The sequence below is a fragment of the Canis aureus genome, chromosome 11 (assembly GCF_053574225.1).
Source record: "Canis aureus isolate CA01 chromosome 11, VMU_Caureus_v.1.0, whole genome shotgun sequence".
In the NCBI taxonomy this organism is placed as follows: domain Eukaryota; kingdom Metazoa; phylum Chordata; class Mammalia; order Carnivora; family Canidae; genus Canis; species Canis aureus.
Genome location: NC_135621.1, coordinates 22,674,170 through 22,699,865, shown reverse-complemented (window position 1 = coordinate 22,699,865; position 25,696 = coordinate 22,674,170). Strand labels below are relative to the sequence as shown.

At 48.4% G+C, this 25,696-nt stretch overlaps 1 protein-coding gene across 11 annotated transcripts in view; it reads left to right on the top strand.

The window, feature by feature from the left end:
- The window catches only part of PPARA (peroxisome proliferator activated receptor alpha), a 72,918-nt gene that overhangs the window by 28,910 nt on the left and 18,312 nt on the right, over positions 1-25,696 (top strand). For 5 of the 11 annotated variants that reach the window (XM_077914095.1, XM_077914092.1, XM_077914089.1 and 2 more), the window contains 3 exons: positions 3,895-4,033; positions 14,041-14,287; positions 25,232-25,392. In XM_077914095.1, the coding sequence (XP_077770221.1) occupies positions 4,028-4,033; positions 14,041-14,287; positions 25,232-25,392 (414 nt within the window). In that variant the 5' untranslated portion in view covers positions 3,895-4,027. Of the gene's footprint in view, positions 1-3,894; positions 4,034-10,681; positions 10,975-14,040; positions 14,288-21,938; positions 22,074-25,231; positions 25,393-25,696 lie in introns of those variants that run through there. The other 6 variants (XM_077914097.1, XM_077914096.1, XM_077914093.1 and 3 more) reach the window with 4 other exon arrangements.

Here is a 25,696-nt window from a genome sequence, read left to right as displayed (position 1 = left end):
GATTTTGTAAATATGACGCCAATAGCACGATCTGTAAAATAAAAAGTTGAGAAATTGGACTTCATCATAATGAAACTTTTGCTCTTCAAAGGACAGCTTTAGGAGAATGAAAACACAATTTATAGACTGAGAAAAAAAATTTTTATAAAGCATAAACCTGAAAAAAGACTTATATCCAGAATACAGAAAAAAAAACCTCTCGAAAATTCACCTATAAGAAAAATAACCCAGTTTTATAAATGGACAAGAGATTTAACAGACATTTCACCAAAGAAGGTGTATGGACAGCAGTGTGAAAATACTCCATATCATTAGTCATCGGGGGAGTGCAAATTAAGCCCACAGTCCCTGTGCTAATGTCCACGGCTTTCACAGTGATGGTATGATACCATGACCTACCCTTTAGAATGGCTCAGATGAAAAGGACCGTTCGTACTAAGTGTTGGCTGTGGTGTGGAGGGACTGAAGCTCTCCTACACCACTGGAGGGAATCTAAAACAACACACACCCTTTGGAAAACACATTGGCAGTTTCTTAAAAAGTTAACCAAACACCTGCTGTATGACCCAGCAATTCCGTGACCAGGTATTTAGCCAAAGAAAAGAAAGCATATGTCCATCCAGAGACTGTACGTGAGTGTTCATGAGCTACTTTATTTATAATAACCGAAACTTGGAAACGATGCAAATATCCATCACTGGTAAATGGATAATCAAACTGTGGCTAGCCATATATTGGGATGTTACCTTGCAATAAAAAATGAACTATTGATATGCATGACAACATGGACAAATCTCAAAGTAATTATGCTGAGTGAAAGAAGCCAGACAAAATGGGCATATCCTGTATAATTCCATTTGTATAAAACTCTAGAAGATGCGGGTCAGTGGGACGGGAATGTGGAGGACAGGAGGAGACATTACAGGAGGGCACAAGGAAGCTTTTGGGCATGATGGATATGTTTGTTATCTGGATTATGGTGGTGGTTTCACAGGTGTATCCATAGGTCAAAACTTATCAAACGGATCCCTGGGTGGCGCAGCGGTTTAGTGCCTGCCTTTGGCCCAGGGCACGATCCTGGAGACCCAGGATCGAATCCCACGTCAGGCTCCCGGTGCATGGAGCCTGCTTCTCCCTCTGCCTGTGTCTCTGCCTCTCTCCCTCTCTCTCTGTGTGTGACTATCATAAATAAATTTTAAAAAAAATTAAAAAAAAAAGAAAATTATTTAAAAAAAAACTTATCAAACTGCATACTTTAGTTATGTACAGGTTATCGTAGGCCCCTTATGCTGCATTAATAAAGCCGATTTTAAAAACAGAACAAAGCGACTGGGCCCTAGTCAGCACTAGCACTGAAGCCTTGGCTCTGAGGTCTTCCTCGGAGCCTCAAGTGTCCCCACGTGAAGATACTTACAGACGAGTCTCCATCCGCTGGCCAAGGGGGCAGTTCTCCACTAGCTATGCAAACATTTAAGCAGCCCTAATAGTGGGGATTCCAGTAGGCCTCACATTTCATTTTGCCTCTGGTTGAAACTTCTAGTCTTTAATTTTTTTAAGATTTATTTATTTTAGGGAGAGAGAGTGAGAGCAGGAGGGTGGGATAGAGAGAGAGAGGGATAAAGAGAATCCCAAGCAGACTCCACACTGAGCGTGAAGCCCTTTGTGGGGCTCGATCCCAGGACCTTAAGATCATGACCTGGGGCAAGAGTCAGATGGACGCTTTAACTGAATGAGCCACCCAGGTGTCCCTCCAGTCTTTATTTTAAAAAAAATTAGAGAGATGCTGGATTGTTGTTTTTTCTCACCTCTAAATAAGGACTCTAGCAAAGGATGACGTTGACACAGTGGAGCGTGTGCCCGGCACAGGTGAACTGGGAAGGGAAGCCCTTGCAGGTAACCCGGAACCAAGTTGTCACATCTCTAAATTGCTGGTGGTGAGATTGGAAGCCGTGCACATGAGCTCTGGGAGACGTTCCAAAGAGGACAGTTGCGTGGTGCTTGGATGAAGAAACTGCCTGCCTGGCTGGGTTTGAACTGCGACTCCGCTGGTGGCGTGACCCTGAGCGTGTCACCGCCACCTCTCTGTCCTGCAGTTCTCTCATCGGGAGAGTAAGCATATCAAGAGTGCCCACTCTGTGGGGCTGTTTGAAGACTGAGGTGCGTTCATCCAGTCTTGGCATGCGATAAGGATTCTGGAAGCGTTCCTGCCGTCATCCACGTCGTCAGAATGTCTACTTGACAGTGGTGTCGTGTCTGCATAATGGCCGACGATGACCCGGTCATAAAGTTGGCCCACAGGGGTCTGTAGAACTGTGCTGACCTGAGGGGTACGAGCAATGTTTGCTGCCCCACTACGAGTTAGACAGCTGGAAACGCCACTGCTCCAGAGTCCAACTCCAGACCTCTGTAAACAAGAACCATCTTCACCAAGAATTCCCTCCAGAACGAGGCCCGTAGCAAGCATTACGGAGGGAGAGAGGCAGGAGGCCCAGAGACACAGCTACCATACGAAGAGAATATATAGGAACTTTTCTGCCCGCCCACTGATGGATGACTTATCTGAATATTTAGTAACGACTTGGAAGCGATTTCACTTTGGCATCCAAGAGCTGGTTGTGCTTCTGCCTCCAGCGCTTGCTTGAGAAACCCAGAAGCACCTGGTAGTTGATCCTTTGCATATGACGTGTCCTCCTGCTTCCAAAAGCCTCTCGTAAGCTTCCAAAAGCTTCTCTTTGTCCCCAGTATGTACTGGAGCCTCCCGGTGACCTGTGGCGGACCTGGTGGGCGCTGCCACTGCCTTCATTTCTGCGCAATGTTCTCGAGCTCATCCGCTGCCACTTTCCTGTGCTCACTGCCCTCACCCAGGCCTCCCGCTGTTGGCCGGGCCTGCAGACCACCTCCTGGCCCTCTCCGTTGTCAGCTACCCTTTCCTGCTTCTCACTTCTTTCTGCCACACAGAGAGGCCTCCACCCTACCTTTCTTGATTAAGTGTGTGATGGCAGGAGGGGGGTAAAGATTTTATTTATTTATTCATGAAGCACACACAGAGAGAGGCAGAGACACAGGCTGAGGGAGAAGCAGGCTCCATGCGGGGAGCCCGATGCGGGACTCGATCCCGGGACCCAGGATCATGCCCTGAGCCAAAGGCAGACGCTCAACTGCTAAGCCCCCCTGGCATCCCCACGATGGCAGGTTTTTTAATTCCCAAGAGAGCTTCTGTTCTCTGTTCCTTTTTATGGCATGTTCTTGTTCCACAAGGGCAGTGTCTTATCTGTCCAGGGAAATTAATACCAGTTCCTCTGGTTTTGTTCTTTCTTCCTCCTGTATTCTGTTTCTCCACGTCGATCTTTCCGTAGCTGTTGGTTGGTTAGCTCTCTTTCTTCCCTATCAGAGGCCTTCCTAGCAAACAGTCTGCCATCTTGGGCTTGTCTCCTTCCACGGGAAAATGAGGGGCTTCGTAGCTGGCTGGGCTCCTGAGCAGAGGGTGGGGACGGTGGAGGCAGCCCTGCTGCAGAGTGCAGGCTGGGAGCGGACAGGGCCTGCCCTTGGCAGGTGTCTGCAGGTGTTCCCTCTCGGGGGAAGACCTTCCTATATGAGATATTTCAGACCCCTGCAGTGGGGGCAGGTGGGGGGCGGGAGACCCCCCCCAGAGGAATGTGGGGCGGGCCTGTGGGTCGGGCTGCCCCCCACTGGTGCACCTGGTGCCTCAACACCCCACACTCTGCAGGGTGGGCCTCACAGTCTTGCTCTCCCGACGCTGGTTTACCTCCTCCTTTCTAAAGCCTTCCTCCCCCTACTCTCCAGCCTCCAAATACTTCTGTTGTCACCTCCCTCCTGCACTTCATCCACTTACACCTTTTGTTTTTTATTTTAATTTCTCTGCCGTGGTTTCAGCGAGGATTGGGACATGAGCGTATTAAACCGTACGATCCACCACCTCCTCTCCACATGCTCGTCTCTTTACCAACAAGGGAGTGGCGCTCAGAGCCTCTGAGGACATTTGCTCTGTGGTGCCCAACTCCAAGCTATGGTGGTGAGTTTGGTTTTTGATTTTTGTGGTTTTTTTTAAAGATTTATTTATTTATTTTAGAGAGGTGCAAGTGCATGAGTGGGGGAGGGGCAGAGGGCGAAAGAATCTCAAGGTGACTCTGCGCTGAGTGCGGAGCCTGACGTGGGGTTTGATCTCACAACCCTGAGATCACAACCTGGGCCAACACAAGAGTTGGACCCTCCACTGACTGAGTATGGTGGCGGTGTTGACAGACTCCAAGCATATGCTTCCCAGGCATTGGGCTGAGTTTAAGCTTTATATTGGAACTAAGTTCTGGAAAGCGCAGCTCCTGTTTGCTTTCTGCATGTGGTCACCCGGTTTCTCCTCTGTGGTCTGCAAGGTCTCTCTTCCCAGAGCCCTCCGTGGGCCTGGTATTTCGGGGGTGGTTGGTGGTCAACACCTTTTATCTTCTAACCCCCCCTTCCCAACTCGAGGACGAGTGGTGTCCTTGTCAGCTGTGTCCTACGTGCCCATTACAGGCCATGCACAGACCGATAAAGTAGACACACGACATCTTGGTGACAGAAGAAACATAATTCTAATATCCCATGTAACTAGAACCAATGCAGAGGAGAAGCATTTCCTTTTCCTCCATCCCATGGAGGAGGAACTATCCCAGATTTGGGCTTTTTTCTTATTTTGGTCTACTTTGCCATAGAGCAGAACACAGAATGAGGAATGAGCCGGCACCCGTTGTTCAGTTTAGTTGGAAAATCTGACGGCGGAAAACCCTGAAGACACATCTCCTGACTTTGTTACGTAGAGTCATTTACGAAGTTGTCATAACGGTTCTCACCTTGACCCATGGGGAAAGTTGACCCATGGGGACCCCTTGGTGGCTCAGTGGTTGAGTGTCTGCCTTCAGCTCAGGGCGTGACCCCGGGGTCCTGGGATCGAGTCCTGCATCGGGCTCCCCGCAGGAGCCTGCTTCTCCATCTGCCCATGTCTCTGCCTCTCTCTCTGTGTCTCCCACGAATAAATAAATAATATCTTCAAAAAAAAATTTTTTTTAAAGGTTGGCCCATATTGGAAAAATCGTTCTTGTGTGTGTAGAAGGAACTGATGATGAGTTCTTAGATGGTTCCACGGGCGAGTGGGTGCTGGGCGCTCAGAGCATTGCTGGAGAGGCTGTGCCCTCATCAGAAACCCCTGGCATTTACCGTTTCCTGTAACTTTATAAATAGAGTGAGAAGCGTTTTTCCTTGGTGTTCCCTTAGTTCAGAACTCTACTGTTGACCCTGTCCTCTTCCCATGTCGCCTTTCGCTGGACTTGGAAGAAGTCGAGGTGCCTCCAGAACTTGTCTGCTCAGGCAAAACGCAACACCGTGGCCTTCTGAAAATGAAGGAGAAAGTCCCAGGAGAAAGTTTTGAGAATGGGCATGTCTTTTTATCAGCTTCCTGAAATCGTAAAACCAAAATTAACCTCCAGGATATAGAATTACCCCAGAGGTAATTATCTTTCCACTTGGTTACTCTTGATCTTGAGTAAATATGGACTTCCATTGACTTGTCCCCTGGAAGTTAAAGAGAAAGGGACTTTCTTTGAAACTAGCCTTGCGTGTCTGTCTGAGAATCTAGAGGCTGCAGGGTTGGCGGGTCGGAAACACCCTCGTAGGGCTGGATGCCGCTGCTCACCAGGTGTGATCTGCTCCCGACCGCGTCATTGGTTTGAGTGACGCGAAGTCCTTCACAGGTCCCAGACGTTTGTTCTTGGTTACCGGCAGGGCTCTCCCCTTCCCTTTGTGTTTAGCTCAAGGGTGTGTTTTGTGCGTACACTCGAATGAGGCCTGGTCTTGCCTCCGGGGACGATATTGTCTGGGGGAAGGACAGGGTGCCCATCCTTCTGCAACCACTCAGAACAACCTGCCGAAGTGCCCCGACTCCAGGTATGGAAAGCGAGGCTCTAAGAAACATGGTAACGTATTCAGGGTCACACACAGCGCTGCCCTGTGCCCTGAGAGGGAGACTTGCATCCTCTCTCGCTGCTGCTGAGAACCGTAGAGGTGAACGCTGCCCGCTGCGCTGCGACTCCCCGAAAAGGCGGGGAGGCCCGAGGAGTGGAACCCGTGTGTCCCTCACAAACTCTGCAGCTGCCTTACGACTGCCTTTCCATGGGCCGCGGCCCCCTCCCCCTGGGAACCTGCCCTTCCCCTCCGGCCTGGGTTCCACGGACGTCACCTTGCCCTCCCAGTTACCTCGGCCAGAGCCTAGGTCTCCCCTCGACTCTGCCCCGCATCCCTGCTGCCGTGCGCCACCAGTGTGAGCCCTGGTGTCCTTCTGGTCCTCCCTCCTGGGGGCACTGACACCTCTCCTGGGGATGGTCTCAACAGTCTCATAAGGACTCTGGCTACTTCTCGTCCTGTGTCCCTCAAAGCCAGGTGCCACCCTGCTGCCGGGGCGTCCCAATGCAGATGTTGCTGGGCCCCACTGCTGCCCAGCACCCCGCCCTGACTCCCGTTGCTCAGGGGCTGAGGACTACACCCCTGCCCACCACCAGCAGTGATGCTCAGGCCGGGCTGGGCCGCGCACCTCTCCTGCTTCTCCCATCCATCCCTCCCACTGCCCCTTGTGCTGCGTCAACAATGGTCACAAAATCTTCGTGCCCCCCCCACCCCCATTAGAGGTAGGGCTCATTCGCCCTTTGGATCTGAGCCTGCCTTGTGACTTGCCTTGGGCCACAGCATGGGACAGAAGTAACGCCAAATGACTCGCAAGTGTGGTCTTACAGTTCCCACACTCAGCCCTTGGGATGCTGCGCTCCCGAAGACTCTGAACCCGGCTGGGCAGGCCTCTGAGAAAGGCTCAGGCAGCAGCCAGCTCCGGTCTCCACACACCATCCGGCCGTGGGTGAGCCGCCCGATGGCCTGCCCAGCAGCGTGGCCCAAACCGCTGACCTGCAGAATTGTGAGCACGTGTGTGGGCGGTGTGTCAAGCCCCTACATTGCAGGGTTGTTTGTTATGCGGTAGCACAGCAATGACGAGTCTCAGTGCAGATCGTGCCACCATTCGCAGCAGCTTATTGATGATGCTTTAGGCTTGGAGATGCCCCTTCCCCTCTTTCCTATCATTATTTTCTGGATTTCTCTCTAATCATCTTTCAGCGTTCAACTTGGGCGTCCCTTCCTTCAAGGCACGTTCTGGACGCCCTGCGCCCCCACCCCACCCCAGGATTCCCTATGTTATTGCCTCTGTAATCGTTTGTTTGTTTCTCCTCACCTACTACTGGGCAAGCTATTTAGCCCCCTAACTGCTGGGTTCCTCCTCTGGAAATGGGATGGACACCACCTGCCCTGCCCAGTTGGGGGAACTTAGCACGTATGGCTGTTCCTGGGGCCCTGCCCGAGGTGGTGCTCAGCCAGTATTACCGTGTCCCTCTGTGTCCTCTTCCCGGCCCCACACCCTCTGCCCTGGGGCCGTGGGTCCCTCCAGGGCCAAGGTTGCCTTTTCCAGTGTCTTCTCAGGGTTAAGCAAGTCACTAGCTCAGGTGGACATTCACGTGTTACAGGATGTTCATAAAACATGGTCTCCCAACCCAAAGTGACCATCGGTTTCACCCAGAAAGGAAGGCTCAGCCTTACAGAGGTTGCTGCTGCATGTCTGATGTCACTCTGCCATAACCAGGCAGGGCCTTCCTTGTTCCTGAATGTCATCATTCGGTTTTGTCCCTGGCGAGGCCCTCGGCCACTGTCGCGTCTCTGCTGTCTGGTGGGCACCTGCTTCGGAGCCGCCCTCACCGCTGGGCTTCCGTCTGCATCAGAGCAGCGCGTTTGTGTGGTCAACACGAACCTCATCTCCGTTGGCTACCGAGTCTTGCGACAAGCACTTGGGCTCAGATTTCATTGCGACAGGTGCACGATGTGTCCGAAGTTACAGCTTTCTTGTTATTTTAATTTCACCACCAACAAGGATAAGATTATATTTAAAAATAAGAAGTCTTGTTTCTGGAAAATGGGAAAGGCTTGCTGGGTGTGAAGTGAAGTTAGATACTATCATACAGTGTAAACCTTGTGTAAAACCGGCAAGAGTTTTCTTGGAAGTTTTCAGGAGTTTTCTTGGGAAGATTCTTCTTGCACCTTTTTTTGTTCTTGTTGTTCATTTAAAGATTCATTTACGTAATTTAGATGGAGCACAAGTGGGAGGGGCCGAGAGAGACAGAATCTGAAGCAGACTCCCTGCCGAGCGCAGAGCCCAACTCGGGGCTCAATCTCAGAACCCTGAGATGGTGATCTGAGCCGAGACCAAGAGTCAAACAACCAAATGAGCCACCCAGGCGCCCCCTCTTCTTGCACCTTTAAAGATAAAGGTGTTGGGACGCCTGGGTGGCTCAGCGGTTGAGCGTCTGCCTTTGGCTCAGGGCGTGACCCTGGGGTCCCAGGATCGAGTCCTGCATCGGGCTCCCCACATGGAGCCTGCTTCTCCCTCTGCCTGTGTCTCTGCCTCTCTCTGTGTCTCTCATGAATCAATAAATAAAATCTTTTAAAAATAAATTTAAAAAAATAAAGATAAAGGTGCAGAGACTCAGGTTCCCTGCAACACTGTGCTCCTCACCCACTTTCACTCGCCAAGTTCTTTTGGTTACAAAACACCGATGCCTTAGGCGTCGTTGGGGAAGATCTTAGATGTTCCCGGATAAATCTGTGTGGCGTGCAAACTACTTGTAATTACCTCGCCTTTGGCTTAATGCATTAAAACACCGAGTCCCGGGGTCCTCCACACTCTGGTGCTCAAGTCTTCTGTTTCCGACGTCCGAGGCATTTTCCGAGCTGACTTTGGAAGCACATTAATCATTATGCAGGTGGCTGCGGGTAATCAATTTCTATGAACTTCTGATGCCCGGTGAAAGTACAGAGAGCTTTGCGGCATTTCTTTGTTTATTTTGAAATGTTATGTTAAATCCTAGCCCAACGAATTGAGCTGAATCTCTAAATACTAAGTAATAGGTATACAGAAAAGTATCAAGAATCCGACAAGGTAGCAAATTACGGTTGGCGGACTCTCATCTGCCGTGTAAATGGTACTCTTTTGACAAAAATCCCATCCTTTACCTTTCAAACCCTTGGTGAAGTCTTATCAGACTTAATTTAGCAAAGGGAAACATAAACAGGTTTCTATAAGGCGGCATTAGTAGGCACATCAAGTGTACTTCAAGGGAGTTTTACAGTGTAATAAATCAGGATCGATCACAGAAGACAAGTCGTAGCAGTAAAAGTCCAGTGTTTGTATTTGAATCCCTTTGTGTCCAATACAAGTCCCGAGTGGGGAAAATTCAAGCCCCAGCTCCATCGGTTCTTTCTCTTGAGTATCCGATCCCATAGCATATAAAAATATTTTGACGGTTGGGACAGTATCAAGTTGTTATTTAATGTTTAATTTCTGAAAATATTTACGGAAGGCCTCGCGGGTTCAAGAAACTGGGCGCAGGGGTGAGTCAGACGCAGTAACAGCCCCGGGAGCCAACGAGGAGGTGCTTCCTCCATGGTCTCTGATCGCAATCATTTGATGAAACGAGAAAGTTCTTTGCCTTTTCTTCAAAGTGCCGACTTTATGTTAGCACAGGACATTCCCCTATGTTCTCTGTCGCTTCTAAGGTGCAGAGTCAAACTGATTATCATCCATTCAGGCCTTTACCCCACGGTCCGTACCCAGGCCTCTCCCTCGGTGTAAAGGAGCCCACGGTGGCAGCCCCGCTCCCCCCACCCCTGACCTGCTCCCCCACCCCTGACCTGCTCCCCCCACCCCTGACCCGCTCCCCCCAATCCTTGACCCGCTCCCCCACCCCTGACCTGCTCACCCCACCCCTGACCCACTCCCCCAATCCCTGACCGGCTCCCCCACCCCTGACCAACACATGCTCTTTCCTGCCGACTTGGAACTTCTGTTGTTCACTACGAGGCTTAGATTTCTTTTTCCTCTAGTGCGCGTTGTTTTTAAGCCCCTCAGGCGATCATACTTCACTGTGCAAATATCTGATCCTTTCCCAATGCAGAACCACTCTGACTTCTGTTCTAGATCCAGAGCAGCCCATGCCAGGGGTGGTTGACAGCATAGCGGGGGCCCCCAGCCCTCTCACCGAGTCCCTGTGGGGTCGCTGGCAGGGGCACATGCTGTGGGGTCTTCGCGGAGCCTCAGGAGTCCACACAGGCTGCCGCCCGCACCGTAAGGACCGTGCCAGAAGCACGGATACGGAGATTAGCTAAATGCATCCTCTGCCCCCCAGGCAGGTGCGGAAAGTTCTCCGGGCCTCTGATCAGAGCGGAGTCAGAATAGGGCCGAGGTGCCGCGGGAACCCAGAGGCCGGTGGGCCGAGCCGTGCTCGGCTTCCCAGAGTAAGAGCTCGTGGTGCCCTCAGCACCTCATTTCATCCTGATCTTTTAAAAAGTGATGCTGTGGAAGGGTTGGGGGTTTGGAGAACACCATGCGTGCGGTAAAGCTCGTGAATTAATGTCAAATCCTCCCGTGCTTCACCTGCCCTCCGTGACACAGAATGGTGATGGTCTCTCTCCCTTCCTTCCTTCCTTCCTTCCTTCCTTCCTTCCTTCCTTCCTTCCTTCCTTCCTTCCTTCCTTCCTTCCCTCCTTCCTTCTTTTATGTCCTATAGTTTTTGCACACTCTGCTCACAGGAATATTGTGACTGATAAATGAATTTCATCAGCTTACACTTGAGTTTCTGAAACAACAAGTTGCAGCTCCAGCAGTGACATTGGACGGGAAAGCAAAGATGTGTTTAGGGCCCCCGCAGGCCTCGGGTTCGAGAAGGATTACACGGCACATGCACCTCGCTGGGAGCTGGCTCTCGGCCTCCGTCGGAGCCTCTCTGATCTAGGGAACAGGAGGCCCTCTGGAGTCCTGCTGCCGTTCTCTGCTTTTCCTGTGGCCGTTTCATCTCGCCTCCTCGGCCAGACTGGGAGCTGCTGAGGAACGAGGTCATTTGTTGCGCCCGTCTGTCCCTCCAGAGCACCTGGGGCGGAGGACACAGCCCCTGGCGCCTGGTTTGCTCTCCTCGAGGAACTGGGCAGTGGCCGTGCTATGTGGACTTTAGAGCCAGACTTGCTGTGTTATTTCTGCTGCTTGAGCAGAAGCCACGGCCGCGGGAGGGGGAGGCCGGGAGCCAGAGCACGCCCAGAGCCACAGGGCAGGTGTGCCTGGGCAGCCCCAGCTGCCTACCTGGGGACGCCTTCAAAGGGAGCCGGGCCTTATCTGCCCTGGCCGGAAGCGAGACAGGGCCAGTGTGTTCAGTGATCTGTGCAAGCACCAGTCCTCTGGCCAGAGTTCAGGACAGTGTTGCCTCACTCCGCAGAGGGATTTTATCTTGTTAGCTCTCCATAGACAGTAAGACCAACATTTCCCTAAATAAATCTCAGCTATGCTTTAAAAGCAACTGAAAAGTAAAATGATAAGAGCATTTGAGCTCCCTGAATATAATGACAAGGAACTTGACATCTTTTTATAGTCGATGATCAATTCTTCCAGCTTTGACGCTCCTGCTTGGAAGATAGAATATTTGCAGAAAAGGGACGGCTGGGTGGCTCAGCAGTTGAAGACTCATTATGTATTTTAGAGCGAGCACAAGAGGGAGGGGCCGAGAGAGGATCTGAAGCAGACTCCTTGCTGAGCGCAGAGTCCGACTTGGGGCTCAATCTCAGGACCCTGAGATCATGATCTGAGCTGAGACCAAGAGTCAAACACTCAACCAACTGAGCCGCCCAGGCGCCCCCTCTTCTTGCACCTTTAAAGATAAAGGTGTTTGGACGCCTGGGTGGCTCAGTGGTTGCACGTCTGTCTTCAGCTCAGGGTGTGATCCCGGGGTCCTGGGATCAAGTCCCACATCAGGCTCCCCCCTCTGCCTGTGTCTCTGGCTCTCTCTCTGTATTTCTCATGAATTAAAAAGAAAAAATACGTATTTGCAGAAAAGAAAAAAAAAGGCAGCTGTGCACATGCATTTTCCCATGTAGCGCTGGGAATCTGATGAGGGGCTGGCCCCAGCCCCACTGATAGCACAGTCTCTGTCCAGCTATCTGATACTTACTAGGCTGAACTTTATGGTTATTATTTTACGTTAGTGACTGCAGTTTTTAACCTTTTGTTCATGGTGAAAAAATATCTTAAGTAATATTTACCCCACTGTCTTGCTTGCCATTTGAAGAAATCTTCCTTCTGATATAATGCAGAATGAGGAGATGACCACTGGCTGTTATACTATATGTTGGCAAATTGAATTTAAATAAAATATAAAAAATAAAAATAATTTTGAAAGATATAATGCAGAATAGAAAAAACACACAGATTCACAGCCTGATTATATATATATTAGATAGAAAGCCTTTTAAATCTTATGAAAGGCTAATGATTCACTTTTATCTCTCCTGTGTGTTACTGTCAAGCATAACTTATTGTCTGAATTCTAAGCATGGGATGTGACTTTCACAAAAATGTGTGAATTGTCCCCATTTTTCATTTCTAAAGGAAGTCAAAACATCCCTTCATCTTTGCACTTAAAGATGTTTACTGTAAGTAGGGCCGAAATGTGAAAATGTTTTATAAGAGCACGTTCCGTGGATTTGCTTTGGAATAGTTTTCTCACTCGGCTGGGAGAGCCTGGCATCTGGTGGTCACGATGTGGTGGTAGCGGCTTCGTGATCCTTGGCTGTTGGCAGCAATACACCTCCCTGGGTCCTCTGGGTGCCGGGGGCCGTGGACTTCACTGTGGCCATTCATATGGGAAAGCAGCTCTAGAAACTAAATGTCACTGAATGATGCATGGCTGCCGGGCCCATGGGTGGGCCCAGGGCGAGAGCCCAGGAGGACAGAGATGGGAGGGCAGTTCAGGCAGGTGGACCTGGCATGCACCTGTCCACCTGCACACACACATCTGGTGTCTCTTTTTGTGTGTCCCAATTTCCTCCCTCTATAAGGGCACCCATCAGATGGATCAGGGCCTGCTCTAAAGGCCTCATTTTAACATAAGTGCCTCTTCAAGACCCTCTCTCCAAATATCACCACATTCTGAGGTCCTGGGGTTGGGATTCCAATTCCAATACGAATTCTGGAGAGATACAGTTCAGCTCCTAACAGTACCCACCCGGAGAGTACTGTTTGTTTGCTCGCTCAGTCTGACCTACACGAGTTACCCCATGGGTACAAGGCAAACATGATACTATACCAGGGTGTGTGCTGACGACTTGTCCCTCCTGCTCTCCCATGCCCCTCAATTGAGCCACCCTGGCCTGCTTGTTCCTAGAAGGCTTCCATCATGGGGCTTCTGTGCTTGCTTTTGTTGGCTGGAACATTCTCCCCTGAGACCTCAGCGCAGCTCACCCTCTCAGGTTCTGCTGTCCCCAAATGGGCAAGGCAGTGTCCCTCACTAAGGCTGTGTCCGTTCTGCATCCACTCTTACTGTGCTGTCGGATTGCCACCGGACACTCATTCCACACGTGCATTTGTTTATTTGCTAATTGTGGCCCCACCAAAACAGATGTCCTAGGAAGGCAAGGACTCTGTGTCCACTGCCGTTTCTGTCCAGCTCAGATACAGTGGGCTGGGCTGAGCGTGCAGTGTGCACTCGTGAGCAGGTGAATGATTCTAGCAAGATCGGCTTTGCCTCCTTAAGCATTTTGTGTTTAAAGATTTTCATTTTCTTGGTTTTTTTTAAAGATTTTATTTATTTATTCATGAGAGACACAGAGAGAGAGGCAGAGACACAGGCAGAAGGAGAAGCAGGCTCCTTGCAGGGAGCTCAATGTGGGCCTTGATCCTGGGACCCTGGGATCACGCCCTGGGCCGAAGGCAGACGCTCAACCACTGAGCCACAGAGGCGTCCCCAGATTTTCATGTTCTGAGTACTCTTATCGAGAGGCACACTGAGATAAGGTGGTCAACCGTGTTCCTTCTTAGATTATGAACTCGGCATGTCGTTGTCAGTAAGTGATGTCCTCACTGAAGGAAAACCAGTGTTCTTCTATGTCTTACTGGTCACTTCTCTCTCCTCCCAGGTTGGGGCTCAGCTACATTTCCAGAACCATCCAGTCAAGATGGTAGACACAGAAAGCCCGATTTGCCCCCTCTCCCCCCTTGAGGCTGATGACCTGGAAAGCCCGTTATCTGAAGAATTTCTACAAGAAATGGGAAACATCCAAGAGATTTCTCAGTCCATTGGTGAGGATAGTTCTGGAAGTTTTAGTTTTACAGAATACCAGTATTTAGGAAGTGGCCCGGGATCAGATGGATCTGTTATCACAGGTGAGTGTGCTGGATCCTAAAAAACCTTATTTAGAAATGTTTTTGTTGTGGTTGTTGTTGTTTTTCCTGCAGAGAAAATTGTTCTCTTTAGCTGGCAAAGAAGCCACATCTTTGTGCAGTGAACTCTTTAGACATGATAAAGCACAACATCCAGTCCACTGGGCCTGGAGGCGTCTCTGGAAACATTGTGTCTCACAGTATCCCCGCTTTTATTTCTTTATTTTTTAAACTTTTTGTTTCTTAAGATTTTATTTTATTTATTCATGAGAGGCACAGAGAGAGAGAGAAGGAGAGAGGCAGAGACACAGACAGAGGGAGAAGCAGGCTCCCTGCAGGGAGCCCGACGTGGGACTCGATCCTAGGTCTCCAGGATCCTGCCCTGGGCCAAAGGTGGTGCTAAACCACTGAGCCACCCGGGCTGCCCTATGTATGCCCACTTTTAAAAACTATACGTGAATGACGCTTGAAATTTAGTTAAGGCGGTCAGCTCCATTTCTAAAAATTCTGAGTTTCTATTTCTTTAAAGCAGAGACTTCTGTTATAATAAAAAGGATGATTTTTTATTTTTTATCTGGAAGTATATATGAATTATCTCCCTATTTTCTACACTGCATCAAGAATTACAATGAAGGGGTTCCAGGGTGGCTCAGCCGGTTGAGCATCCAGCTCTTGGTTTTGGCTCAGGTCATGATCTCAGGGTCCTGGGATCGAGCCCCATGCTGAGCTCTGCATTCACCAGGGAGTCTGCTTGAGTTTCTCTCCCTCTCCCTCTGCTCCTTCCCCGTGCTCACTCACTCTCTCTCAAAATAAAGAAGTAAAATCTTAAAAAAAAAAAAAAAAAAGAGAGAACTGCAGCAAGCATCACCAGGGCAAATACAAAGAAATAAAACATGGGGTCCACCCAGGTAGCCTCGCCATGTCTGAGAAGAAATCATGGAACACTTCATTCCAGGCAACGTTGAAGCCAGGCCGGGAGAATGTGGTGCGAACTGTGCCCTCGATTGCCCATCTGGGGTGGGCCTGACTCACAGGCTTCGTGGTGGGAGTGGGTCTCGGGTCAGGACTGAAGGTGCTGGGTCTGGGTTGGCAGCTTGTGCTTGGTAGTGAAGAGGGCGTATGGTTTTCAACTCTGAGCACGGAATATCAGGACTCTCTGGGGACCCCAGGGAGGGTGTTCTCCACGTCAGTGAAAGGCCTCTGCGTTCTCTGCCCTCCGTGGCTCTCCCGTGTGTCAGGTCCTTCACCTGGAGCCCATTTCCACCAACCATCTTCTCACTTTTTCCTGCTCCAGGAAGACGATTTTCAGGACTGGGCACTTACGTTAGTGACAGTGGGCAGGAAAGGTTCATGCTCTGCTGGAAGCGGTGTACACTGATAAAACCTCTATAGAGAGAGGAGTGCAAGGTGCACCCACCCAAACCCAGCAGGGCCACTGGGGACCAACATCGCTTAAAAGGAGATGCATGCATGGCAGCCGTATTTGGGGTAGTGGATGCAGGGCAGCAATGTGTGTGGCGCTGTGGGCATCGCAGTAACACACGTGGTGGGGATGGTTAGGACACAAGGGGAGCAGATAAATCATGAAAGCTTCCTGCAGCAGAATGCTTTAGAGTAACTTAAAAGAGTGAATCAGCTCCACCTGTAACAACATGAATCTGCAAAAACAACACTGAATGAAAATAAACAAGCTTAAGGATGTATTCGATATAATTCCATTCATGTAACGTCTCCAACACCCAACAGCACTGAATGTGGTCGGTGGATGTGGACACGCACACCTGGCAAAGCTCATGCCAGCTTTACGATGCTGGTCACCTGGTGGCACCGGGGAAAGAGTCCTGCAGAGATGTTCGCTCCCGTGGGTTGCGCTTTAGACAAAAGGCAGGAAACAGTGTGACAAAACATTACCATTTGCAAACCTGGGCGTGGGTGTTATACTGCATATTTTCCCTGTATGTTTGAAACACTTCAAAGAAAACTACAAGCAGCAGGAAGGAGCATTCCTGGCAGAAGGAAAAAGCATCTTGTACAAAGCCTCACCTAATCCTCGTAAAAACTCAGTGAGAAGACTGTTGTCGTTTTACAAGTGGAAATAAACTCACAGGTATTAGGTAACATGGCCCGGTCACACAGCTAGAAAGAAACCGTACCAAGACTTGACCCCATGCCCCCCAGCGGGCTCTAAAGCCATGTTCTCCGTACGAACATCCTTTTTGGCAGCAGTGTCCTCAACCTAGTAAATCAAGGATTGCACGATCCATGTGAGACCCAGAGGAGGTGACACGTTAATGGACTCTGTGGCCTACCTGACCAAGCAGCCTTTGTAGCGACCCCAACAGACCTTCATAAATGGTTCAAGTCTTGACTGTCTTTCTCATGCCATGTTAGGGAGGGAAGGAGCTTCGAGGGAAAGAAGCCAGCATCCAGGGTGATAGGAGCTTCCAGAAACAATGTGGTGTGCTGTGGTGTGGGACCACCTTGCAGAGCATCTGGAGGTCGCCCTGAGGCCCACCTGAGCTGGTGTCGGGGCAGCGACAGCCCAGGCTGCCAGGCACCGTGTTAGTCACCGCATGCACCTCCTCTCCCTGAGTCCCAAGAGCAATGTTTGAGTTCATCGTTCTGTTTATTTGAAGAAAGAGTAGGGAAGACAGACCTCAGGACATGGGGACATGCTGGAGAGGACAAGCCCAGAGTAGGAGAAAACCCAGAATCAAAACCCAGCTCTCATCTTCCAATGGGTCTTTTATTCCCCACGTTACAGATACACGGCATGCTGGTTAGTTGTTTTTGGATACTATTTGTGTTTATATTGACTCTCAGAAATGTGTTATTTCTTCTGGATTTGAGAAGATTTATCTGTGTCTATTTGTTCTCTCCTTTTTTTTTTGTTTATTTTTTTTATTGGAGTTCGATTTGCCCACATATGGTATAACACCCAGTGCTCATCCTGTCATTTGTTTCTTTTTTCTAAAGAAGGCAGTTTTCCCCCTTCTTTGGAAAACATAGAGTCCATTTTATTTTATTTTTTTAAAGATTTTCTTTATTCATGAGAGGAAAGGCAGAGACACAGGCAAAGGGAGAAGCAGGCTCCCTGCGGGGAGACTGATGCAGGACTCGATCCCAGGACCCCGGGATCATGCACTGAGCCCAAGGCAGACGCTCAACCACTGAGCCACTCAGGCATCCCGTATAGTCCATTTTATAATGAAAGAATTCAAGGATACACTTTCCTCCAGGTCACACACACTCTCAGGGTCCTTCTCAAACAAAGATCTTGCATGAGCAGGGTGGGTACAGTGGTAAAGCCTCTGGAAAGTTCTCGCCATGGACAGGAAGAGTGTTCAGATGCCCTCCCACCTTCTCCGGAAGGCAGAGTCCACAGCCTGGACTTCCTCTCTCCCAAATCCTCACCTTCAAACAGGAGGGGTCTGAAATTACCTTCCCCCAATTTGTTTTAAGGTCGCCATTCTAGAACTAGTTAGTGTCTTTTCAGTCATTGCCAAGAACTATAACCCAACATGTATTCCCAAGCCATCTGAAAGCTCTGACACAACTGAGACTTGGAAGGGACACGTCAACTAGCCCCGAGACCATAGGCTTCATCAAAACCTACACTGGACCCGAGTTCAGGGCCTGATACGCACTTTGCATCTAAATAAGGAGAGGGCAAGGGTTTGGGGGGAGAGGGTTCCACACTGGTCTTCAGGGAATTCCAGGGAACTTTGTGGCAAAAACCAAAGCGGGGGAACTTACCAGAAGGGCTCACAGCGAAACGCACTAGGGGCACCCCCCAAACTCTGGGCCCTGGCTTTCAGGGCCCGGGTGTGCACTCAGCGTTTGAAGTCCTTCTAACTTCTTACCATTGTTGCTGGTCCTTTTGGTCATTTGGAATTATCTCTTGCTTCTTAAAACCTTGCTTAAAACCTTGCTTCGTTTCCCTTCCAGATTCTCCAGGGCTGGTGTCACTAGCTAATTTGAGAGCGAAGATTACCGCTTATTTGTAAATGAGATTTTCCAACCCTCGGGGGATATTTCTGCATTATGTAAATTGCTTCCGTGGAAGGGCCGTCAATGAAATGTGTTCACTTTATTTTATTTTATTTTTCTTTTCTATTCTATTTTCTTTTGAAATGTGTTCACTTTAAAGTTGACACCCAGGGGAACAGATGGGTGAGGCTGCTGGCGTGGCTGATCCATCCCCAGCCCCCATTCTTCCAAACGACTTGGCTGGTGCACAAAAACCCGCTCGTAGTTCAAGTGTACAACTTGATGCGTACACACGCACACACACACACACACACATTTTGAGTGTGAAGCCATCACCACAATGAAAATAGTGACAAAACCCATCACCTCCAGGGGCACCTGGGTGGCTCAGTCGGTGAAATGTCTGCCTTCAGCTCAGGTCATGATCTCTGGTCCTGGGACCAAGTCCAGCGCCGAGTTCCCTGCTCAGCAGGGAGCCTGCTTCCCCCCTCCCTCTGCCTGCCGCTCCCCCTGCTTATTCTCTCTTTCCCTTTCCAATAAATAATCTTTTTTTTTTAATTTTTATTTATTTATGATAGTCACACAGAGAGAGAGAGAGGCAGAGACATAGGCAGAGGGAGAAGCAGGCTCCATGCACCGGGAGCCTGATGTGGGATTCGATCCAGGGTCTCCAGGATCGCGCCCTGGGCCAAAGGCAGGTGCCAAACCGCTGCGCCACCCAGGGATCCCTCCCTTTCCAATAAATAAATAGAATCTTTTTAAAAATATTTTATTTATTTATTCATGAGAGACACAGAGAGAGAGAAGCAGAGACATAGACAGAGGGAGAAGCAGGCTCCACGCAGGGAACCCGAAGTGGGATTCGATCCTGAGACTCTGGGATCACGCCCTGAGCCGAAGGCAGATGCCTGAGTCACCCAGGCATCCCAATAGAATATTTTTAAAAAATAACCCATCACTTCCAAATTTACTTATATACCTTTTTATAAACCCTCTTCCCCACCCCTGGGTCTCCCTCCCTCCCCTGAGCAACACCAATCTTTCTATTATTATGGATCTGTTTGTATCTCCCAGAATTTAAAAAAAATTAAGATTTTATTTATTTATTAAGATTTTATTTATTTATTCATGAGAGACACAGAGAGAGAGGCAGAGACACAGGCAGAGGGAGAAGCAGGCTCCCTGTGGGGAGCCTGTTGCGGGACTCGATCCCAAGACCCCAGAATCACGACCTGAGCCAAAGGCAGATGCTCAACCACTGAACCACCCAGGTGCCTTTTTCCTAGAATTTCCTAGAATTTCCTATATTCTTTTATATAAAAAGAATAATGCAGTAGGTGTTCTTTTCAGTCTGGTTTCTTTCACTCTGCAAAATTATTTTGAGATTTCATCTGCATCGAAGCACATATCGGTCGTTTAGGTTTTTTATCCGTTGTATCCATGGCTCCACCACGGTTTATTTATTCATGCACCTGTTGATGAACATTTGAATTGCTTCCAGGTATTGAGTGTCAGAAATAATGCTGCTGGGAACATTCGCATACAAGTCTCTGTGTGACCATGTGTTTTCACTTCTCTCTGGTAAATGCCCAGGACTGAATGGCTGGGACACAAGGTAGATTATGTTCCCACCAGCGTGCATGGGAGTTCCAACTCATGCACACCCTCTATCAACATTAGATATGGTCAGTCTTCTGGGTTTTAGCCGTCCTAATAGGTATGTAATGGCCTGTCACGGTGGTGGCTTTCGTTGGCATTTACCTGAGGCCTAATGATGCTGAGGCTCTTTTGCCAGGTATCTTCTTTTTAATTTTTTAAAAATTTATTTAAAGATTTTATTTATTTGAGAGAGAGCATGAGCAGGGGAAGAGACAGAAGGAGAAGCAGACCTCCTCCACCCCGAGCAGGAAGCCCAACACGGGACTCTAGCCCATGACCCCAAGATCATGACCTGAGCTGAAGACAGATGCTTAACTGCCTGGCCACCCAGATGCCCCCACCAAATATCTTCTTTTTTAAAAATGTTTTTATTGAGGTATGATTGACACACAGTGTATTAGTTTCAGATATACAACACAGCGAGTTTACAATCCTGTGCATTACACAGCACTCACCACAATATGCAGTCACCATCTGTCACCGTACAATGTGATTATGATAGTGCAGACTGTTTCCAATGCTGTACGTTTCATCCTCATGACTTGTTTATGTGATAACTCCAAGTCTGTACCTCTTATATGTACACATCTTCTTTGGTGACATTTCTGTTCATATCTTTTGCCCATTTTTATTAAAGATTTTATTTATTCGTGAAAGACACACAGAGAGAGGCAGAGACACAGGCAGAGGGAGAAGCAGGCCGCACGCAGGGAGCCTGATGTGAGACTTGATCACAGGACTCCAGGATCATGCCCAGGGCTGAAAGCAGGCGCTAAACCACTGAGCCACCCAGGAATCCCATCTTTTGCCCATTTTAAGCTGAGTGGGTTTCCATGCTCTTGACAGTTGAGAAGTGTTCAATATATCTGGATACAAGTGTTTCATTGGATGTGTGACTTCTAAATAGTTTCTTCTAGTCTGTAGCTTGGCTTTTCTTTTCCTTACCAGTGTTTTTCAAAGCACAGAAGTCCTTACTTTTGATGAAGTGCAATCCATCAATGTTTTTCTTTCGTGGGTCCTGCTTTCTGGGTCCTATTTAATAAATCGTTGCCTGACCCGAGGTTACTTTCTTCTACAAGTTTTATATTTTTTAGGTTTTACATTTATGTCCTAGATCTATTGAGTTGATTTTCATATATGAATGAAAATTCATTTCTTTTCTCTTTTTCTTTTTCATTTGTAAATGTTGTAACATACTTTATTAAAAAGACTGCTGTCTCCACTGTATGGCCTTTATATCTTTGTCAGAAATCAGTGGACTCCCTGCTTGGGCCTACTACAGTTCCACTGGTGGGTTTGTCTCATTTGACACTTGTGTCACTAATTTCTGCTGATTGTAGCTTTATAATAAGAACTGAAGTCAAGTAGCATTAAATTCTTTAACTTTATCCTTCTTTTCTGAAGATGTTTTGGGTATTTTGTTAATTTTATTTATTTATTTATTTATTTATTTATTTATTTATTTATTTATTTAAAGATTTTATTTATTTATTCATTTAGAGAGAGATAGAGAGGCAGAGACACAGGCAGAGGGAGAAGCAGGCCCCATGCAGGAAGCCCGATGCGGGACTCGATCCCGGGTCTCCAGGATCACGCCCCAGGCTGCAGGCGGCACCAAACCACTGTGCCACCGGGGCTGCCCTATTCTGTTAATTTTAGAATCCATTTTTCAATTTCTACCAAAAAAGCCTGCTAAGATTTTGATTGGGATTTCTTAAATCAAAAGATCAATGTGGGGAGAATGACATCTTAACAGCACTGAGCCTTCTGGGCCATGAATTTCTTTCCTGTTAGATAGCTCTTCATTAATTCCTCCCTCCAGTCTTTTCTAGTTTTGAGTGCACAGGTCTTTCATATTTTTTTGGTCAGATTTACTGTTAAGTGTTTCATATTTTATAGATTTTTTTTTAGAATTTTCTGCACAGATAATTATGTCATCTGTACATGAAGATAGTTTTGCTTCTTCTTCCTTTTTAAGCTGGATGCCTTTATTTTTTTTCTTTAGGATTTATTTATTCATGAGAGACACAGAGCAAGAGGCAGAGACACAGGAAGAGGGATAAGCAGGCTCCCCGTGGGGAGTCCAATGTGGGACTTGATCCCAGGACCCCGGGATCATGCCCTGAGCCAAAGGCAGATGGTAAACCACTGAGCCACCTAGGAGTCCCCTTTATTTCTTTTTCTTGCCTTATTTCACTGGCTAGCACCTCCAGTACAGCATTGAACAAGGGGAGACACTTGTGCCTTACCTGATCTCAGAGTTTCACCACTAAGTATGACAATAACTGCTTTTCGTAGATTCCCTTTCCTAGGTTAAGGAACTTCTCCTATTCCTAGTTTTCTGTGAGTTTTTATCAGAAATAGATGTTGGATTTTGTCAAATACTCTTCCTTCATCTAATAGGATGATCAAATGGCTTTTATTTTTTTTTAGTTGGTTGATACAGTGAATTACACTATTTGATTTTTGAAGGTTAAGTCAACCTTGTATTCCCAGGGTAAATCCTACTTGATCGTAATGTTTTGTCTTTTTCATACATCATCGGACTTAACTTGTTAAAATTCTGTTAAGAATTGCATCTGTGGGAAAAAAAGAAAAAAAAAGAATTGCATCTGTGGGGAATCCCTGGGTGGCTCAGCAGTTTAGTGCCTGCCTTTGCCCCAGGGCGCGAACCTGGAGTCCCGGGCAGAGACATAGGCAGAGGAAGAAGCAGGCTCCATGCACCGGGAGCCCGACGTGGGACTCGATCCCAGGTCTCCAGGATCGCGCCCTGGGCCAAAGGCAGGAGCCAAACCGCTGCGCCACCCAGGGATCCCCATCTGTGTTAGTTCTTTTTTTTTTTTTTTTTTCATCTGTGTTAGTTCTGAGTCAGTTTTAGTTCACTGATTTTTCTCCTCATCATGAGTCATGTTTTTCTGCTTCTTTGCATGTTTCATATATATATATATTTTAGAGAGAGCGAGCATGCACACATGAGCAGGGGTAGGGAGGGAGGGACAGAGAGGGAGAAGGAGAGAGAGAATCTCAAGCAGACTCCTCACCCAGGGTAGAACCTGTCCTTGAAATTGTGACCTGAGCCAAAATCAACAGTCAGACACGTAACCAACTGAGCCACCCAGGTGCCCTGTACATTTTTTTATTGAATGCCATACGTTGTGCACTTTGTTCCTGATGGCTATTTGTGTATTCCCGTAAATGCTTCTGAGTTTTGTTCTGGAATGCAGTTAAGTTACTTGGGAAACGGTTGACCTTTCAGGTCTTACGTTAGATGGAACTGTAACAGTGTTGATTCTACAGGTACATTTGCTCCAATGCTGGGGCAAGACACTTTTGAGTACTTTACCTGGTGGCCTATAAATTCTGAGGCTTTCACTGGGAGTGGTGCTTATAGAACTATATCCAGCCTTATCAGAGTTCTGGCTGCTTGTTCCCTTGTCATTTCAGGTTGTTGCTGGAGTATCTTTTCTTTTAGGCTTTCCTAGCTGATGCAGCAAAGAGATATGTGTGTGTGCTGACCCTTGTATACACACAGGTCTATAAATATTTCTGTACATAGTGATTTGTATCTCTGTTTACTGGGCTGATGCCTGCAGCTCTAACCCACCACCACGTGGGTCATCCTCGCCTCTCCTAGCGGATCTGCAGGCTCACACTCCAGCAGTGAGAGGCCTGGCTCCCATGCCACTTTTCCTTCAGTTCATTGTCTCCAGTCTACATTTGGTAGCATCAGGGTGGATAACCTGTGCCCCTGTCGGGGCCACTTCGACAGCTGACATCCCGTGCTTACATGCAGCTCCTTTGCCTTTGGTCCCATAGATGCCAGCCAACGTTTCCAAGTTTCCTTAGATCAGGTCTTCTCCACACCTCCCAAATGATTTTTGTGTATTTGCGCACATTAAGGCTCGCTCTGGGCTGTAAAGCTCTGTGGGTTTTGACAAATGCATAGTGTTGTCTTCACTGTGATGTTTCATATGTATTGTTTCATCTCCAAAAACCTCTGTTGAACCTGCTCAGCCTGCCTCCCAGGCTCCTGCAGCAACTTACCTTTGTACCAAATCTATAATTCAGCTTTCCCAAAATGCCAGATATTTAGATCATATAGTTTATAACCTTCTCAGACTGGCTTTTTGATTTTTTTATCCTTTCACCTATCGAAAGGTATCTTGGTTGCTTCTGATTTGGGGAGATTAGCACTAAAGCTGATATAGACATTCATGTGTAGGTTTTTGTGTGAACTTAGTTTTCAGATCCCTTGGGTACATACTTAGGGCTATAATTCCTTGAAGACTGTTTTGCCACACTGTCTTCCAATGTGGCTGCACCATTCTGCATTCTCACCAGCCACCTGTTACTGCTTATCCTTGCCAGCATGGGGTATTGTTAGTTGGTTGGTTGGTTGTTTAATTTAATTTAATTCAATTAATTTAATTTTTTTAAAGATTTATTTATTTACTTGAGTGAGCAAGAGAGAGTGCACAAGCAGGAGGAGTGGCAGAGGGAGAGGGAGAAGCAGGCTATCCACTGAACAGGGAGCCTGACACGAGACTCAATCCCTGGACCCCAGGAACATGACCTGGGCCGAAGGCAGACCCTTAACCGCCTAGCCCCCCAGGCACCCTGTTTTTTTTTAGCCAGTCTCACAGCTGCATGACGATGCCTCATTTTAATTTACAAGTTCCTGGCCACCAGTGATGGGAGCATCTTCTCACATGCTAATTTGTTACCATTCTTCAGTGAAGTGTCTGTTGGAATCCTCTGCCCACTTTTTAATTGAGTTGTTTGTTTTATTGTTGAGTTTTAAGACTTCTCTGGGTATTTTGGATACAAATCTTCTATTAGCTGTGTGCTTTGCGAATATTTTCTCCCTGTCTGTGGCTTGTCTTTGTTTTTCATCCTCTTGCCAGTGTCCTTTGCAGAGCACAAAGGAGTTTTTAATTTTAAGAAAGTCCAACTTTTTTTTTTTTAATCTTTCACGGATTTTTGCTTTCGGTGTCGCCCACATGGATTCTTTAATCCTGTGTTCTGGTGTCATCTGCCAAGTTGACAATTGCAAAAGAGCTGTAGGGAAGCAAAGTAACAAACTGCGTGTAGGCCACGTCCAGTGGGGGGTGGGGAGACCGATGGGGTGCGGGTCCAGAACCTGGGGTGGGGGGGCAGCCCAGGCCCGGATGGGAGCTCTGCCCACTAGCAGGTGCCTCCTCACCGACTACCCCACGTGCAGTCGTGGCCTCGCAAACCCGGTGTGGAAGTCCCTGACTACGCTTGCAGTGCTCATCAGTCTCTGTCCTCTGTCCTCAGACACGCTCTCACCAGCTCCCAGCCCCTCGTCGGTCACGCACCCGGCGGCTCCCGGTGGTGCCGAGGAACCTTCCAGCGTAGCCTTGAACATTGAATGCAGAATCTGCGGGGACAGAGCCTCGGGCTACCATTACGGAGTCCACGCGTGCGAAGGCTGCAAGGTACGCTGGCCGAGCGGCTGGGCCCTGCCCCACGGGCCACGCATGCTTCCTTTCATGTCAAACACGGATTTTCCTCGTGACCCACGAGACCCGCCAGACGTCATAGATAAGAGACTGGCCTCAGTTGGGTGTACATTTCTCCCTCCCGAGGGGCCGTGGCAGATTGCCGGGCCTGCCCGCTAAATAACCCGAAGAAGTGCATTTTTAGGAACAGAGGCCCCAGGACAGAGAGACGAGCTCTTTATTTGAATCTGGGGTCCGGGAGCCCACTTCCTTTCATTCCTCTTGGGTGAGGTGGGCAGCA